Source organism: Mustela erminea, chromosome 3 (assembly GCF_009829155.1).
Source record: "Mustela erminea isolate mMusErm1 chromosome 3, mMusErm1.Pri, whole genome shotgun sequence".
In the NCBI taxonomy this organism is placed as follows: Eukaryota; Metazoa; Chordata; class Mammalia; order Carnivora; family Mustelidae; genus Mustela; species Mustela erminea.
This window is the reverse complement of record NC_045616.1, coordinates 59,111,119-59,130,097: the sequence shown is the minus strand read 5'-3', so window position 1 is coordinate 59,130,097 and position 18,979 is coordinate 59,111,119. Positions and strand designations below refer to the sequence as shown.

The 18,979-nt window shown below is 38.7% G+C and overlaps 1 protein-coding gene across 6 annotated transcripts in view; it reads left to right on the top strand.

Moving 5' to 3' along the window:
- MSH3 (mutS homolog 3) overlaps window positions 1–18,979 on the top strand; it is a 182,926-nt gene that overhangs the window by 13,219 nt on the left and 150,728 nt on the right. For all 6 annotated transcript variants that reach the window (XM_032335833.1, XM_032335838.1, XM_032335834.1 and 3 more), the window contains 4 exons: window positions 161–277; window positions 667–784; window positions 3,170–3,315; window positions 6,653–6,819. In XM_032335833.1, coding sequence (XP_032191724.1) covers window positions 161–277; window positions 667–784; window positions 3,170–3,315; window positions 6,653–6,819 — 548 coding nt within the window. The remainder of the gene's footprint in view (window positions 1–160; window positions 278–666; window positions 785–3,169; window positions 3,316–6,652; window positions 6,820–18,979) is intronic.

Genomic DNA, 18,979 nt, shown 5'->3' with positions numbered 1-18,979 from the left:
GGGAAATGTCTTCTAAACTTTTTATTGGTATACCACACAGATAGAGAAGTGTGCGGATCATAGGTGTATACCTTGATGGCTTTTTAGCAAAGTGAGCAAACACCACACAGGGACTCTTGAAAGAGAAATTTACTGATAACTCTCTTTTTAAATTTTTTAGATTGCAGCCCGGGAGCTCAATATTTATTGTCATTTAGATCACAACTTTATGACAGCAAGCATACCTACTCACAGACTGTTTGTTCACGTACGCCGCCTCGTGGCAAAGGGATATAAGGTCAGCTTTGGCTTTGGCTTGCACAAACGGGATTGGAATCCCTTCCAGAGAGTGAAAACATGTTCTGTAAGGTGGTAGGTTGTAATTGGAATTTGGGATTTGGGAAATGAAATTGTGTCACAGTTAATGGTGGTATATCTTCATCAGTTTCTAGTGTACTAGAATTTTAAGGTAAATTTAAAAAACCTCTGTGATAGAGACTGTTTCTTAGTGACTTATCCACACTTGCAAACTCTTTGTGGTGGTTATTACTAAAGCCCTATATCTGGACATTGTGGACAAATGTGTTTATTTTACATGTTTCAGAATTAATCTTTTGAAGTCTACAAATGTGTTTCTTTAAAACAATTTCCATCAGGTTTGATATTCAGTGTTTATTTTTATTGAAGGTGGGAGTTGTGAAGCAGACGGAAACTGCAGCATTAAAGGCAGTTGGGGACAACAGAAGTTCACTGTTTTCCCGGAAACTGACTGCTCTTTATACGAAATCTACACTCATTGGAGAAGATATCCTTTTTGAGTAGTTTTTCTCGTAACTGTTAGAGTCTTTGTTTTATTTATTTATTTATTTATTTAATTTATTAACATATAATGTATTATTTGCCTCAGGGGTACAGGTCTGTGACTCATCAGGTTTACACATTTCACAGCACTCACCATAGCACATACCCTCCCCAGTGTCCATCATCTAGCCACCCCATCCCTCTGCCTGCCATCCCCAAAGTCTTTGTTTTAAATAACATTTTTATTGAACTGTTCTTGAAATGGGTACCTTTCTGATGAGATGAGGCATTCTGGTTACCTTGCCATTTGATTAGTGTGTTAGTGAACAGGGAAAGGTTGGTAGGGGTTGGGAACAAGCATTTTCAAATGCAGTTGTGAAAAGAGAGTTATACTTTAAGAACAAAAGAAGAGAGCCTGGTGATAGCAGGTTGGCAGCTAATTTGAGCTGTACCTTCCCTAGACTTCCCTTCCCTGGTTAGGTGCTTAGGGCCTATAGGCTCCTCTGAATCTTCCTGAGGTAAGACCTAAAAAGACAGCTTATTAACTTCAGAATGTGAAAAGAATACTACAGAGTTAGCACAGAGTTGACTCCCTATAAAGGATAATAGATGGGCCATCCTCACTAATTATTAGCTTCATAAAAGTTTTATTTTATTTATTTTTTACTTTTTTTTTTTTTTTAAAGATTTTATTTATTTATTTGACAGAGAGAGATTACAAGTAGGCAGAGAGGCAGGCAGAGAGAGAGGAGGAAGCAGGCTCCCTGCTGAGCAGAGAGCCCGATGCAGGACTCGATCCCAGGACCCTGAGGTCATGACCTGAGCCGAAGGCAGCGGCTTAACCCACTGAGCCACCCAGGCGCCCCTATTTTTTACTTTTTTTTAGAAAGAGTGCTGGGGGGCGTGGCAGAGGAGAGAGGGAATCTTAAGCAGACTACGTGCTAAGCAGGGAGCCCAATGTGGGGCTCGGTCTCATGACCCTGAGATCATGACGTGAGCTGCATCATGACCAACCAAGAGTTGGATGCTTAACTGACTGTGCCACCCAGGTGTCCCCCAAATTTTGTTATTTTTGAAAATAGATTGTAGGTGAAGCTTTCTCACTTTGTAAGAATCCTCAGTGTGCACAGTGATTGCCCCCCCTCCCAATTTTATGGTCATTCATAAATTCAAATGAATTATGTGAAGCAAAATGATTCTAATGGCAAAATGTAAAATTCTGTCTATTTTTTAGAAACCAGAGGCACCTGTGTGGCTTAGTCGTTTAAGTGTTTCACTCTTGATTTAGGCTCATGATCTCAGGGTTGTGAGATCGAGCCCTGTATCAGGCCAACTGCTGGCTGTGGAGCCTGCTTCAGATTCTTTCTTTCCATTTGCTTCTGCCCCTCAAAACCTCTAAAAAAATAAAAAATAAAAATAAACCAAATAACTGTATATGAAATGGGACAAAGATGCATTTTAAAATGTGTTTCCTATGTGATGGAATCAGGTCTCAATAAAAATATAGAGATAAAGTCTTAGAAGTTATTGTGTGAAAGCAGTATTTCTTTTATGGTTTTTTACAAACCTGCCTATTAAGAGACTTGGTTAGCTTCTACCAAAATTACAAAGACTATTTTGTTCCATTAATATCGTGGATAGAAAGAGCTATTACTGAGTAGACCCCCAAACCGTTAACAGTTCTGTGTGGTTCTAAGCTGATCAGGCTGTAAGAACCTGGTAATTTTATCGCTTCTTTTGCTCAACTTGAGTCTTATTGAAGTCTGCTCCTAAGACGGTACACCTCCCTGCTTCTCTTTTGCTGTTGCTACAGCTCGTACCTGCTGATGTCACAGTTTGTTGTTTTCAGATTGACTTCTGAAAATGACCCAAATCAGCATTTATCCCTGAAAAGTTAATTAACGGACTCATTGCATATACATTCATGCATACACGCATTATGTTTCTCTTTTCTTCTTTGGTTTTCTTTAGTCATGTCTTTTAAAAGTTCTCTTGCTTTTTCTGAGAGCTTTAGGCACTTTAAAGGAGGAAAGTAATTTACACTATTTTAGTGTATTCATGCTTTGACTTGTGGAATTAAGCATTATGGGATTGTTAAGGATTCAAGTCTTAGCATTATCCAAGTAAAAAAGCAGATTACTATTTCAGCTTCCATGAGGGTACTCTCGTAGGCCTTTTGGGAGGTGAGAAGACGGTAGTTGTCTGTCCTTACAAGCCTCATATCTTAGAGAAGATAAGGCCTGTAACTATGATCAGAGTAAATCAGAAGAATGAAGGCTTTATGGAAGATTGTGCACAGAGCAAAAATGTCTGGGAAAGTGAACCATTATTTTAAAGGAGAAAGCAGATAATGGGAATGTGGCATATAATTTTCTTTAATGATTATTACATGTGAACCCTTTAGTCAAGCTGGATGATGCTGTAAATGTCGATGAGATAATCACTGATACTTCTACTAGCTTTCTTCTGTGTATCTGTGAAAATAAGGAAAACGTTAAGGACAGAAAAAAGGGGAACATTTTTATTGGAATTGTGGTAAGTGCTTTGTAGGTAAGGACGAATGATAGATGTTCTTGGTATGTGTCTCTGTGAGTACTCATGTATGGCTTACAGTGAGACTGTCTGATGAAATGTGCCCTCAAGTAAGTGTACTGGGAAGACATTTTCCTTATAATTTTATATGTTAAATCACTAGTTAAGATTTTCTTATGTGGCTACTTGGCACTCTGCGCTCTGGAGACATCCAGGTAGTTTCTGTCCGTGTGCTCTAGGAGTTTGGGTTCAGGATGGACACAGTGATGGGCATGGGTATGGATAAGATAGAGCAGAAGAAAACACTAAGCCGACACATGGCAAGGTAGTAAAGAGTTTTATAAATTTCCTCTAGGGTTTTAAAATTGAAATAATGATGGGATCGTTGAATGTCGATTTGGAGGAAAGGCAGTAGTTACGGGGAAATGATTCTTGGTGAATACAAAACTCTATGTATAATTAACATTAAGAATACTTATTGTCATTCTTCTAGAGAAATATAATTTGTGAATCATAGTTTTATTGATTTTTTTCCCTCTTGCAATTTGTGAATAAATTTGCCCATTTACAGACCTACCTGAACTCTGCTCAGAACCTTAAACTTTTTAGTGCCCTTCAGAACTATTACTCCCGTGTTCTGTTGTAGGTGAAGACAAAGTAGGACTCCTTGCCCAAGTAGTAACTCATTCTCTTTGTTTTTTCTAACTTTTAGAGTAAGCTGCAATATCAACAAAAATTCTTACAACCCAGATGTCTCCAAAGTACTTTTTAATACCTTATTCTGGTTGGATAACTCTTTGCTAACTTGACGTTTGCTTAGCCAATAAACCTTTGTTTCAGGGAGTCAGCATTACTGTTGGGTGGCTCTAAATGATTTTTTTTTTTCTTACCCTTGAGAAGTACTTTTTATCTAGCCACAGGAAAATTGGATCTATTTACAAACAGTAAGGTTATTTGTTTTTAAGCTTTAATATGTATAATGTGCTATTTTATATTTATCCTCAACTCAGTCTAAAGAACAGAGCAGATAGTATATACTTCCTCCTTAGTGCTTGCTGCCAGTGTTAATGATTGTGTATGAATTGGGATGTGAGAGAGAAATGCCTCTCCTGTGTTGTCCTATCCTTGAACTCAGTGACTGCTTTTGGGCTGATGACATCTAGGCTCTGAGTCGAGGCTGTTCCTCCCTCCTGAGCTCCAGCTTCCTGCATCGAACTTTATCCTGGGCACGGCACTCAGGATTTGTCTTCACTCCTCAAAATCAGTGTGGCTGTAATGGATCTCTTCTTTTTTTTTTTCCCTCAGGACTGTTATTTGCTGGGTCCCTATTGTGATGAGTGTCATGTGTTCCTCTTTTACTACCTAGGAGTTATCTGCTGGATAGTGGCAGTGTAAAATCAAAGGTTTAAATGTTGATAGTACTACTGCAATAGGGCCCTTGACCTTCACTTTGGGGAGCACACAGCTTTATACAGACTGACTTTGGATTTCTCAGTGTCACGTATCACATCATAATAAATGTTGCGAGCATTCTAATATAGACCATTTCTCTGATTTAAAAAAGGCAAAGGGTAATTAGGCTGATAAATTTGTTACTTGAACTTTCGTAGCTAGCTTTTGTAAATGTTTGATTTATAGATTGGGAGATAAATTTACTTATGTATATTAATATACTTATAGTCCAGCTATCTGGGCACTAGAGAAGCCCTCTGGCCTAGAATTAAGGAAGTTCCTTGAGCCAAAAATGAGGGACTTCAAAAACTTATATTCAAAAGAAAAAAATTCATAAAACAGAGTGCATAGTTATAGTAGTTATAGTAATGTGAGACAACCACGTAGGTCAGAAAATAGAATACTGTGTAGCAAAGGGCCCCATCCCTTCAGCAGAGGGAATTTTAATTTTTATTTTTAAATTTTTTTAAAGATTTTTATGTATTGATTTGACAGAGAGAGATCACAAGTGGGCAGAGAGGCAGGCAAAGAGAGAGGGGGAAGCAGGCTCCCCGCTGAGCAGAGAGCCGTATGCGGGGCTCAATCCCAGGACCCTGAGATCATGACCCGAGCTGAAGGCAGAGGCTTAACCCACTGAGCCACCCAGGCATCCCGAGCAGAGGGAATTTTAATGCAGACTTTAATGATAATAATTTCTTTGCTTTAAGTTCCAGTTTTACCACCTTAAACTATATATAAATGTAAATATAGTGTGTGTATCTTTTTGGATCTTGCTCCTTTTCTTTACAAACTACTATTTGTATATGAGATTTATTTACCTGTGTTACTGTAGTAGTATTTTCATTGTCATTGCTCCATTGTATTTTATTGTATGTTTTATACTTTACTCATTCTTCCATTAATGGACATGTGGGTTCTTTGTAGTTTTTGGTTGTACAGAGAAGGCTGTTAGAAACCTTTTTTGTGCATGCCTCTGAATATGTAGCTAGCTGAGTTTTGTGTATGGGTGTTCACGACTTACCGAGAAAATACCGTGTGGTTTTCCTAAGAGGCTGTGTCGGTTGACTTTGTCGGCAGTGTTTGAGTATAGGGATGAGTGTCGCTAAGGCCGGCTGTAGCTAGTGCCATGCCTTCCTTAAGCATCAGCAGTGGACAAGAGTGAGGTTGCATGACCCTGGGCTCCACCACTTTATCATCCTGCAGCCTTGCATAGATTCCTTAACTTTTTTCCTCTTCCAAATCATGATTTTTTTCCAGGTTATCTTTGCTATGGCTTAGGATGATAGGGCGTAGCTTTTAGTTTTCACAGTTGTTTCCCTGGATAGATTCGCTACTTGGGATTCAGAGTTTGTTATACATACACACACACACACACACGTCTGTTTTTTTTTGCAAAAATTATAATTTCATTGATTAATTTTATATAATGAAGTAGAAATTTACTACTACTCTGGTGGCCACATTACTAGGAACTTATTACTTTTAGTTGTGATAACTGCTAAGTGTACAGAACTGTATACTTTGTAAAGCTTTCATGATTCTTTTCTAATTTGGCCCTTGCAGTAATCTGAAGATTAGAGCTGGCTGGTTTATTCCCACCTCAAGAGGAGGAAACTGAGGGTCTGGGGACTTGTCAGAGTCACTCTGTCAGTTTTGTTGGATCTAAGACTTAACTCAGAGTGTCTCTAAAATCCCATCTAGCATAGTTTATATATTGGTGAGTCTGACTTCCTACATAAGAGTCTTGGAAAGTACACAGGTTTTCAAACGCTTTAGAAATGGACTACCTGCTAAAGAGTTTATCCTCTTTACTGTTTCCATGTTTATAATGTGTCAGGGTTATAATTGGGCAACATATTTTGTCTGTGACATAGTGTTTTGCTTTCAGGGAGTGCAGCCTGCCACAGGTGAGGTGGTGTTTGACAGTTTCCAGGACTCTGCTTCCCGTTCGGAGCTGGAGACACGGATACTGTGCCTGCAGCCGGTGGAGCTGCTGCTTCCCTCACACTTGTCAGAGCAGACGGAGACGCTCGTGCACAGAGCTACAGCTGCCAGGTAAGACGGCACCGCACTGGAGAATAACACTGAGTTTGAAATCTGATCTGAAATCAGATTTAATTCCTGAATTGGTGCTTACTAAATTTATTAAGGTTGTTAAAAAGTTTTTACTTACAAAAATGTTTTAACAGTAGTCCTGGAAATGTCAAAAAAGAAAAAAAAATTACCCTTAATATCACCTTAATGTAGGTCTTTTAAAAGGGTGTAATAGTATTTGGTAATGAATCTTCAGTTTCTGGAGGTAATTTAGAGTTCATTTCTTATAAAGGTTAAGTAAATTTGTAAGTGCTTTATCTGCGCTGCGAGTTTTAATTTGTGGTTCTGTAGGAATGTTACTAATTAGATTTAAGGTCGCACTTATGAGGCAGTGCGCTAGGCACTGGCATACAGAAGAAGGGGGTGTGGTTGTGGTCTGCATCTTGCAGAATTTATAATCCAGCAGGAGAGGCATATGTGTACATACCTAACTGGATTCACAAAGCCTGGTGTGTTAAGTTACAAACATGAAGATACCTTTTTGAGAGCATTTCATACCGCTACCTGGAGGAGTGTCAGGGGAGAAAAGACACTGGAAAGGTGGACTGGGGGTCCAGTGGAGAGGATTCTAGATGGAGGAATTTGGACTTTAGATGAGGCAGGAGAGCCCCTAAAGACTGTCAGGTTGGCAGATCAGTCAGAAAATAAAACTAATTGATTAAGTGAAGTTCCATATATATATATATATTTTTTCGAGTTAGGAGTGTTCTGTTTTCATTTGAATTGAACTTCTTTCTAGGTAGCTTTCATAATGTATTTTTTTGATTCTGCTAATCCATGGTCATTTGGGAAAAACTGGGAGTTACCAGAAAAAAACAAAAGAAAGAGCTAAAAATAAGTCAAATCCTATAACAGAGAAATAATTACTCTTAAACGTCTCGGTGTATTATTTCTATGTATGTCATCTTTATAAACTTGGATTCATGTTGCAAAATCAGTTTTGTGTTGTTTTTTTTACCTTAAATTCCTCATACTTTTTTTGTGGAAAATTTTATTTTATTTTATTTTGTTATGGTAAATTTCAAATATATACAAAATTATACAGAATATGGCAGTGAACCCCCCATGAATCCATCAATCAGCTTAAACATTGCTCAACTCAGCCAATTTCATTTCTTGCATATTCCTACTCCCCCTCACGTTGATTTACTTGAAGCAAATTCTAGAGGGCATCATATCATCTACTAATATGTCAGTGAGTAGTCATTGAAAACAATGTGACTACATATCATTCAGTCATGTAAATGGATAATTTTTCCATTTCCCTTTTGTTATGCTGCATTCATTTTTCAGTTTTTCAAATATTGCTGTGATAAATATCCATGCATAGAAATACTTGTGTGCATTTTTGATTATTTCCTTAAGCTAAATTCCTATGAATGGAATTACTGGGTCAAAGATATAAGTACTAAAACTCTTGGTTGCTTGCTAGAATTAGTAATATCAGTTTATACTTCTGCCCCTACCAAATAGGAGAGTTGCTTGAACCTTGCTAACATTGGAGCATTTAAAGAATCTCTGCTGATTAGATAGATGAAAAATTCTGCATCAGATCCCCTTATTTTATTGTTCTTTTCTGACAGTGAGTTAAAACTTGAATAACTGAAGTGCCTGGGTGGCTCAGATGGTTAAGTGTCTGCCTTCGACTCTGGTCATGATCCCAGGGTCCTGGGCTCTCTGCTCGGTGGGGAGCCTGCTTCTCCCTCTACCTCTCCCTGCTGCTCTGCCGCCTGCCCCGTCAAATAAATAAATAAAATCTTTAAAAAAAAAAAAACCAACAACTTGAATAATTGAAAGTGAGGCAGTAGACTGATAAACGGTGCTGCTCTTGAAGACCTAAAAAAATTAAGTCTTCTAAAATTAGTCTTCTGTGTCCAATATTTTGTATCTTTTTTTTTCAGTTTTCTTTGTAACTGCATAAATATTCAATTGACTGAGGTATAACTGAGACTAAAGTCAGTCATTTGAATCAACACTTCCATTTTTCTCTGGGTCTAGAATGAGTCTCTTGTAAGAAGCATATTGATATGCCTTTTTTTTTGTTTTTAATCCATTCTGATACCCTGTATCTTTTTTGATTGGAGGATTTATTCTATTTATACTAAGAGCAATTATTGACAGATACGGATTTAGTACCATTGTGTTACCCGTAAAGTTGCTGTTCCTCTAGATTGTCTCTATTCCTTTCTATTTTTTGTTGGTTTTAATCCTTTTCCTGCTCAAAGGGTCAAATATTTCTTGCAGGGCTGGTTTAGTGTTCATGAACTCCTTTGTTTTTTGCTTGTTTTGGAAAACTCTATTTCTCCATTTATTCTGAATGACAGCCTTGCTGGATAAAGTATTCTTGGCTGTATACTTTCTCCATTCAGCATGTTGAATATATCCAGCAATTCTCTTCCGGCCTGCCAAGTTCCTGTGGACAGCTCTGCTGCTAACCTTATGTGTCTGTCCTTGTAGGTTGTGGACCTTTTGTCCCTAGCTGCTTACAGAATTCTCTCTTTATCTTTGTATTTTGCAAATTTCACTATGATAGGTCTTGGTATTGACCTGTTTTTGTTGATTTTGAGGGGAAATCTCTGTGCCTCTTTCCTTCCTTAGATTACTGACATTCTCAGCTATAATTTGTTCAAATAAACCTTCTGCCCCCACCCCCTTCTTCTAGGACTCCTATGATACGGACATTACTGTGCTTTGTGAAACTGCCGAGTTCCCTAAGTCTGTATTTGCGATCTAATAGTTTTCTTTCCCTCTTTTTGGCTTCATTATTTTCCATGATTTTATCTTCTGCATCACCTGTTCTATCCACTTCTTTTTCTATCCTCGTTGTGATTACCTCCAGTCAGTTTTGCATCTCAGTTTTAGCATTTTTATTTCAGTCTGACTAATTTTTAGGTGTTATTTTAAATTCTTGTTGAGCTATATGCTTTTATCTCTTTTAAGAAAATCCCTGGCTATGATTTCTTCTTGATCTTTCTTTTGGGGAGAATTTTTCTGCTTGTCATTATGTCTGGGCTTCTGTCTTTTGTGTTTTGTGGAAGTTTTTTGTGTTTCCTGCTCCTGAGAGTAATACTACATTAAGAATCTAGGGCCTGGCACTTCAGGAAGGGTTTCTGGTATATGTGTGTGCACTCTGCTGTTGTGTTTTGGTAGCTCTTTCCCACAGATGAGTCCTCTACAGAGTTCCTCTTTGCTTGCAGTGGGGAGTGTTTGGACCTTTTTTTTATTTTTATTTTTTTTAAAGATTTTATTTATTTATTTGACAGAGATCACAAGTAGGCAGAGTCAGGCAGAGAGAGAGGAGGAAGCAGGCTCCCTGCTGAGCTGAGAGCCCGATGTGGGACTCGATCCAAGGATCCTGGGATCATGACCTGAGCCGAAGGCAGAGGCTTTAACCCACTGAGCCACCCAGGCGCCCCAGTGTTTGGACCTTTAACTAGATGTACTTTAATTTGTTTGTGAAGGTAAGTCTGATTTAAAAAAAAAAAGAAAGAAAGAAAAAAAAAATCATGATCCAAGAAAAGAGAAAAGGAAATGGAACATTAAAGCAAATAGATGAACAAAAAACTATAAGCCTGATTCTAAAGAAAAAGTAAGAAAGAAATAAGGAAAGAAAGAAAGAAAAAAGCATGATCCAAAAAATAAGAAAAGGAAACAAACCAAGTAACACACAAAAACAATAAGCCTCATTCCAAAGGAAAAAAAAATTAAAAAAAGAATAAAAGCCTGGTCCTGTTTCCACTAGAACTGAAGCTGATTGTTTGGAGCACTCTGTGATCAGTAGATGGGCTTACATGCAGGGGGCCTGTGTTGGTCTTCTCAGGGAGAGGCCTGCTGCATTGGCTTGTGGCCAGACCTGCCTAGTAAAGAAGTCCCTGCCTGGAGCAACGGGGCAGGGTTTGGTGTAAGCCACTCCAGCTTCCACTGGCAGCGCTGTGTTTCTCTCAGGTTCTGCAGTGCTGGTTGTGCGGGCTAGGGAGAGTAGAAGATGGCATTACCCTTCCTTCTTGCCCCCAGGAAGGGAACTAGGGAACCCACAGTCACTGCTCTTTATGAGGTCCTCCCATGAAAGCAAATGATCCCCCATCCTGTGTCCCAGGCTTTCCTCAGATCACTCCTCCCAACCTGTCTGTGCTCTGCTGTGCGCACACCCAACCCCACAATTCTCCTGTGTTTTACCTCTGGTCAACCAATGGCTGGGATCAGAACTCCAAATCTTAAAGGACCTGGCTAAGCGCTGACCCACTCTCCCTACCACTGGGAGCAGAGCCTTGCGGCATTGTGCCTGTCACCGTTCTATCCCAGAAAAGCAGTTACGTGCCTTTGTTGCTGCCTGGAGTCTACAGTGAAGCACGGTGGAAAGCTGAGACCAGGTTCTGTGTCCTCTGCGTGTGTCTCTGTGGCCTGCTATTGAATGGCTGCTCATGGGTGCCTGGCGGGTCTTTCGTCCTTGGAGAGGCTAAATGCCCTCATCCTAATGTACTCTAAGAAGGGGAACGTTCTCTGTCAGTGTGACCCTGGGGATCCCCACACTGTGGCATCTTGTGTGAAACCCGGGTATGGCTTTCTCTCCTGCTCTCCCTCTCTCCAGTTCCACTCTGCGAAAAGTGTTCCCTCCATTTAGCAGCACTGTAGCTTTTCTCTCCCCTGGTCTCAGAACCTCCCATAGTCTCAGAACCTTGCATCTGCCATGTTCTCTCCTTCCAGTTGTGCACATTGTTTTCTTGATCCTCAGATCAATTTCCTAGTTGTTCTGAATGATTTTATGTCGATCTAGCTGTGTTCAAGGGACAAGGCAAGTTCAGGGGTCCGCTACTGTTCTGCCATCTTAACTCAAACAGCAACACTCCCATCTTTCTTATTTCTACTTTAAAAAAAAAAAATAATAAAGGCATAAATTAAATAAAATAGGAAAATATTCCACAAAGACATTGCCAAAAGTGAAGGGCTTTTTTTTTTTTTTTTTTTTTTTTTTTTTTTGCTGGCAAACATCTTTGGCTGTAGATATTCCTAAATGTTTATTCATCAAATGAGATTCAAGAGCCATGTGGCATACTAAAGATAGTTTGGGTGTCATATGTGGATTTTTCCTAATTTGATGGCTGCCTTTGTCTTGTTTTAATTTATATTTCTTTGCTTAGCATTGAGAGTATGTCGTTTTTTCCTATGTTTATTGAGAACGTATAATTTTTTTTTTAATTTTCATACTGGACTAAGCAAAGTCAAAAGTTAATCTACATTTCTGTGAGTGTCTAAAGCTAAGCTTTATCTATGGACAGAGTGGAGTGCTAGAGATTTAAAAGTCAAGCTGTCAAACATTGTGGCTCTTGTGACATGAGGTTTGGGTTAGAAGATTGGCTTTTCCCCTTAGTGACTTTTGTTGCTCAACTGTAGAGTTCTCTGTAGGGGGAAAGAATTCTCTCTGATCGTTACTTTATTATTGTTCCTGTCAGCCATTATCTTTTTGAATATTGTCTCTGGCTGTTCTCTTCCGGAATTTCTTCTTATCTGCTCCCTATGCATGGCACTTTATGGTGTTACCTCCCACCTACAGCTGTCTGGAATAGATGTCTCTCTTATTATTTTTGGTTTTGGCCCTTGGGGATTTCCCCTTTTTATTGTTGTTGTTTGACTCTGTTTAAGAGACATTTTTAAAAAGTTTTACTTATTTATTTGACAGAAAGAGCACAAGCAAGGGGAGTGGCAGGCAGAGGGAGAGGGAGAAGGCTCCCTGCTGAGCAGGGAGCTCAACACGGGGCTTGATCCCAGGCCCCTGGGATCATGACCTGAGCCAAAGGGAGACACCTAACCAACTGAGCCACCCAAGCATCCTGAAACATTTTTTATTGTATTTTAATTCACGATTTCTATGGGTTTTTAGTAGATGGTCTGGATCAAACAAGTTGTCCATGCTCACAGTAGTGTTTCTTTATTTTTGTACTTAGTTGTTTCCCCATTCTGAAGCTACTTCAGTCATCATCTGTATTTTATTCAATTTAATTTTATTTAAAATTTTATCTAATTTTTAGCATTTAAGTGTGGACTTTTTCTTTATTGTACTTTTATTGTGTGAGGTCTCCTACCCTAAGTTCCCCTATGAATGCTAGTTTGTGCATTTTAGCATTCATAAAACTTAGCCTTCATCAAACTGAGGTACAAATCACAGGCATATAAAGAAAAAAAAAGAAAACAATGAGGATAGGAAGTGCTTTTAATTAGGTATGAACAACATAGTGTTGCCAAATTTTGTTCCGTATTTACTACCAGTAAACCGTGTAGCCTGGAAATTTCAAGGAGAAAAGTTGTTTTATTTTTGATGGATTCTTGTCTGTTCTTAGCAACGATAAGTAGACTTTCATGTCTCAGACTTACCCCTCTTTTCTTTGGCTGTAAATCTGAAGATAAAAAGAGTAGTTTTTGTCAGTTACTGTTTGATATTTAAGAAATAATAAAATTGTGGGGCACCTGGCTGGCTCAGTGGGTTAAGCCTCTGCCTTCGGCTCAGGTCGTGATCTCAGGGTCCTGGGATCGAGCCCCACATTGGGCTCTCTGCTCAGCGGGAAGCCTGCTTCCCCCTCTCTCTCTGCCTGCCTCTCTGCCTACTTGTGACTTCTGTCTGTCAAATAAATAAATAATAAATCTAAAAAAAAGGGACGCCTGGGTGGCTCAGTTGGTTAAGCAGCTGCCTTCGGCTCAGGTCATGATCCCAGCGTCCTGGGATCGAGTCCCACATCGGGCTCCTTGCTCGGCAGGGAGTCTGCTTCTCCCTCTGCCTCTGCCGGCCATTCTGTCTGCCTGTGTTCACGCTCTCTCTCTCTCTGACAAATAAATTAAAAAAAAAAAAAATCTAAAAAAAAGAAAAAAAAAGAAATAATAAAGTTGTGTGAGAAAAGGCAGGAGAATGACTTGGAATTATGGAATATGCATTTTAAAGTATTAAGGCTTTTTGTATTTTTTGGCCACAAGAGGTCTCCAAAGGATTTTCTATTCTGTGGATTGTCATTTAAAGACTATTGGAACCTTCACATTTATTTTTATATAGTGGGGTAGACTGACTGACTTTGTTTCTTATGGTAATTATGGATAACTACATAGTATTCAAAGATGGTACTTAGATAAAATTGCTTTTTAATAATGATAAATAGTTTTTCTTAGGTGAATTTATGTAATTTTTATTTATGTAAAATATGTATATAAAGTTTCAGTCTGAATCTTAGAAAATCATTTTTATTATATTTTGTTACCTTGTCCATTTGTGTTAGGAATATACAGAAAGAAATAAAAGGAAATGGATGATTTTAAGCACTCTATTAGCTGTAGTTAAGCTTGCTTTAGCTTAGAGAACATTATGTTTATAAAAACTGGTTGAGAGGAAAACTATAGAAAATAATAAACAAATATTAGTCAATGTTTACTAATTGTCAAAGAAACTGGTATTTGAGGAAGATCAGATGAACAGAGCAGATGATGCTCTATTTTGTGATCAAAGAAGTGAGAGCTTCCTGGGCCTAGCACAGCCAAGGAAGACTTTGTGAAAGAGGTGGGCTGTGTAGGCAGCATTCCCAGGATGGGAGGCTTTGAATTGGTAATGGAGGAGAGAAGGTGTGCTGCGTGTGTGTGTGTGTGTGTGTGTGTGTGTGTGTGTGTGTGTGTAAAAACAGTATGAGTCCTGAGGCACTTAGGCTGGAAATATTAGAGGAGGTGTGAAGATAGAGGGGAGATTTTCTAATTGGAGGTGAACTTTAATGTTGAGAATGGAGGAAGAAAGGGTCAAGGACCTTAAAACCCAGGAAAGGCATCTGGAATCCTAATGGAAACTAAGGTTTCTGGGCAAAAGAATGGCAGAAGAAAAGAGGCGAGTCTACTACCTAAGACAGAGAATTGAACTTCAAAAAAATAAGTGATTCCCATAATGGGAAAAAGAATAAGACTAGGGAGTTTAATGGATATCATAGTTTAGGAGTAGGAGGAGGAAAAATAGAAAGAAACAGAAAGGAAGGGGAGAAAGAGCGAGGTAGAGAGCCAGGGCAAAGTAGGCCTACGTAGTTATAATTTATTTGTTGCAAATTATATGGCCAACAGTATGTGTTAATTTTATTGACTCCTAAAATTTTCTGAAGTTGCATGATATTCAGAAAGATAGTTGGTTATAAATTAATCCTAACCAGTTGATATCATTTATCCTTCTTATAGAAGAATGTTCCTCAGCACTACAATGATTGAAGAAATTTAACTTATGAAATAAAGGCTTGAACATATTAGCATTTACTGAAAGATGTTTACATTGCAGATTGAAGAAAACATTCAAATCTTGGTGTTGGGAGTTAAGAATGACCCTTACTGTGGATACTTCCAGTGTTAGAAAGAAATACAGGGACACCTGGGTGGCTCAGTCAGTTAAGCATCTGCCTTTGGCTTAGGTCATGATCCCAGGGTCCTGGGATCGAGTCCTCTATCTGGCTCCCTGCTCAGCGGGGGAGATTATAATGGAGATTGATATCTGAATGTCATTTATATACATTTGCAGTGTTTTAATTTTGTGTTTCTCTTTTATTGAATTAATTTTTGTCAGAGATTGATTCCCACCTTGGTGTTCTTGTACTTCAATTTTCAAGTTTTTTGTTTTAATTTTTATTTATTTATTTGACAGACACAGTGAGAGAGGGAATTCAAGCAGGGGGAGTGAGAGAGGGAGTAGCAGGCTCCTGGCCGAGCAAGGAGCCTGATGTGGGGCATGATATTGGGACCCCAGGATCGTGACCTGAGCTGAAGGCAGATGCTTAATGACTGAGCCACCCGGGCACCCCTGATTTTCAAATTTTTATTGGAAAGTGTTTTGTAGTTTCAGTATCAAAATGAAATTATTGCTGAGAATGTACACATACATAAGTATCAGAGGAATTGTTATGTAAGCACAGTATCTGTTTTATGGCTAAGATCCAACTTTTTTCTGTTATTAGTTGAATTTAGCCTTAGTTAAAAAGTATCAAATCTTTTTTAAAGGAGGAGAGAAAAAAGTAGGCAGGTATTACTGATTAACTTGGTTAAGAGGAAGGGCTCCACACAAAAGAAATGTTAAGTGGCCAGTACCTGATGGTCTGAATTTATTGATTGCAGTTTTCCAGTTTGTTCTCTGAGTGTTTAATAAGCTCAGTTTCTTGGGTTTTTATGGCATCATTTCCATGTGACTCTTATTTGTAGGTACTCAGATCCTAGTAAATGCGGCATGTATCAAACACTGGCTGGCACGCAGGTACAAACCACACAGTCCCTTTATGTAGTGGGAAGGGAGGCTGGGTAGGGCGAGGGCGAAGAGAGTGTGAACACAGGATGGAGTAAGGGATTGTGAACGTGGAGTTGATTGGAGTGTTTGGTGTATATGGCCAAAGTGTGTCCTGGGACAAAATCTAGCCCTTAAGAACTGCTTAGTGAGTGTTTGCTGTATAGCAGCGTGTTTAAGAATGAGGGGAGGGAGACTGCGGCTGTTTTATGGAGGATGCTCGGTGTGGGCAGAAAGAATTTGTGCTTTATTTTGATATTTCTCCACTTTGGCCTTCTGACTCCTTTCATTTATTATTTTGTGTTACAACTTTCTTCTTTTAAATTTGTTAAATTACAGAGGTAGTACTTTTTTTAAATAAAAGTAAAAATACTGATTTTATTTTGTTTTTTATTTATTTTTAAAGATTTTATTTATTTATTTGAGAGAGAGAGAGAGCGAGCAAGTGAGCGAGCATGATAAGGGGGTGGATCAGAGAGAGAGGCAAACTCCCCAGTGAGCAGGGAGCCCAATGTGGACTGGGTCCTGGGACTTCAGGATCATGACCTGAGAGGAAGGCATTCATTTAACCAACTGAGCCACCCAGGCACCCCTATTTTATTTATTTTTTTTTAAGTTTATTTATTTATTTTTTTTTAAGATTTTATTTATTTGACAGACAGAGACCACAAGTAGGCAGAGAGGCAGGCAGAGAGAGAGAAAGAGGGAAGCAGGCTCCGCACTGAGCAGAGAGCCTGATGTGGGACTTGATCCCAGGACCCTGGGATCATGACCTGAGCTGAAGTCAGAGGCTTAACCCACTGAGCCACCCAGACACCCCTAAAGTTTTGTTTTGTTTTTTTAATGATCTTTATATCGAGCATGGGGCTTGAAGTAGGACCTCAGTATCAAGAGTCCCACACTATACCAACCAAGTTGGCCAGATGTCCCCAAAATACCTGTTTTATTTGATTATTATTTTTTAAGATTCTTTTTTCTTCTTTTTAATTCATATTATTTTTTATCTATATCCATTTATTTATTTATCTGTTTATCTATTTATCTATCTATTTTGTTAATTAGTCAGTCAGTCAGGGGAGGGGCGGAGGAAAGAGAGAATCTCCAACAGGCTTCACTCCCACCACAGAGCCCGGGCCCGGCTCACTCTCATGACCTTGAGATCACAACTGAGCCACCCAGCTCCTCCACCCGCCAAAATACCAGTTTTAAGGGAAAATGTTATTGCTAACCTCCCCACCCAATTTGATTTAAAGTATTTTTATTACAATGTGACTTTATATAAACTTACATTTTCTTGCTTTAGCTTTATACCTTTTCTGTAGTAAAGAAGTCAAAATAAAATTTGATATTAAAATCGAACAAATGTATTAAGATCATAAACTATAAATGAACAATACTGTGGTACAAAGGATGATGTTTTTGTCTGAAAATAAACTGCTCCTCCCAATTTGAGAAGGACGTGTCCCCCACTGAGAAGCAGGTTCTTGGCAGTTCAATATTTCTATACGGTGATGTGCTGTGTAAAGACTCAGTTTGTTTCCCGCTGTTTTTCTCTTTGAACCACGGTGTAGCTTAAGTGATTTGCCCACCACTTTCATTGTAAGACTGCCTCTTTTTCCTTTTTTTTCCTCATTAAACCTTTAACACCTGAAGTGTTCCTTATTGCTAATGTGATGTTAAGGATAAACAGAAATGCAGGAATTGAAGTTGTGGCAGCATTCATTTTAAAAGCTGGTAATCCAATTGATCTAGCGTTTTTCAAACCAAAGGTCATGAAGTCAGTTTGGTAGGTTGCAACTAACAATGAAAATAATAAATTAGAGTTTATCAGAATGCATCACATGTGGTAAAGGTTAAGTGTTTTATGAAATGCTTTTTTTCAATTTTATCTGTCTTTGCATAATCTTTGTCTGTATGTATGACTTCTGATCCTCGTTAAAAACCTTATCTAGTTTTATAATTTTCCAAGAAGGGAATTAAACTCCTAATATGATATATTAATTAAATGTTATCTTAGATTGTCTTATATGCACATTCTTACTACCTAAAATTGATCACATATTGCCCAGAAGTATATTTTTAAATAGCACAAATGAAAGGTAATTAACATTTAAAGACTGGATTGAAAATTCTAAAGCTGACTTGACTCTCAGACTACGTATTGCCTACATAGAAAATGCAGAAGTGACAAATTATTAGAAGTAATAAGGATTCATCAAGAGCGTTAAATATAGGGGGCACCTGGGTGGCCCAGTGGGTTAAAGCCTCTGCCTTCGGCTCAGGTCATGATCCCAGGGTCCTGGGATCGAGCCCCGCATCGGGCTCTCTGCTCAGCAAGAAGCCTGCTCCGCCTCTCTCTCTGCCTGCCTCTCTGCCTACTTGTGATCTCTTTCTGTCAAATAAATAAATAAAATCTTTAAAAAAAAAAAGAGTGTTAAATATAATCCATATATGCAAATGGATAGTATTATAATATGGCAGCAACAAATAATAAAATTTTTAAAAGAAGATACCACTTGGAATAGCAACAAAAGCAGTATTATTTAGGACTATGCTCACCAAAAGTAAAACAAGAAGACCTTAATGAAGAAAATTTCAAAACTCTATTTAAAGATAATAAGGAGGGGCGCCTGGGTGGCTCAGTGGTTTGGGCTGCTGCCTTTGGCCCGGGTCATGATCTCAGGGTCCTGGGATCGAGCCCCGCATCGGGCTCTCTGCTCCGCAGGAAGCCTGCTTCCCTCTTTCTCTCTCTCTCTCTCTGCTTGCCTCTCTGCCTACTTGTGATCTCTGTCTGTCAAATAAATAAATAAAATCTTTAAAAAAAAAAATAATAAGGAGAACTAA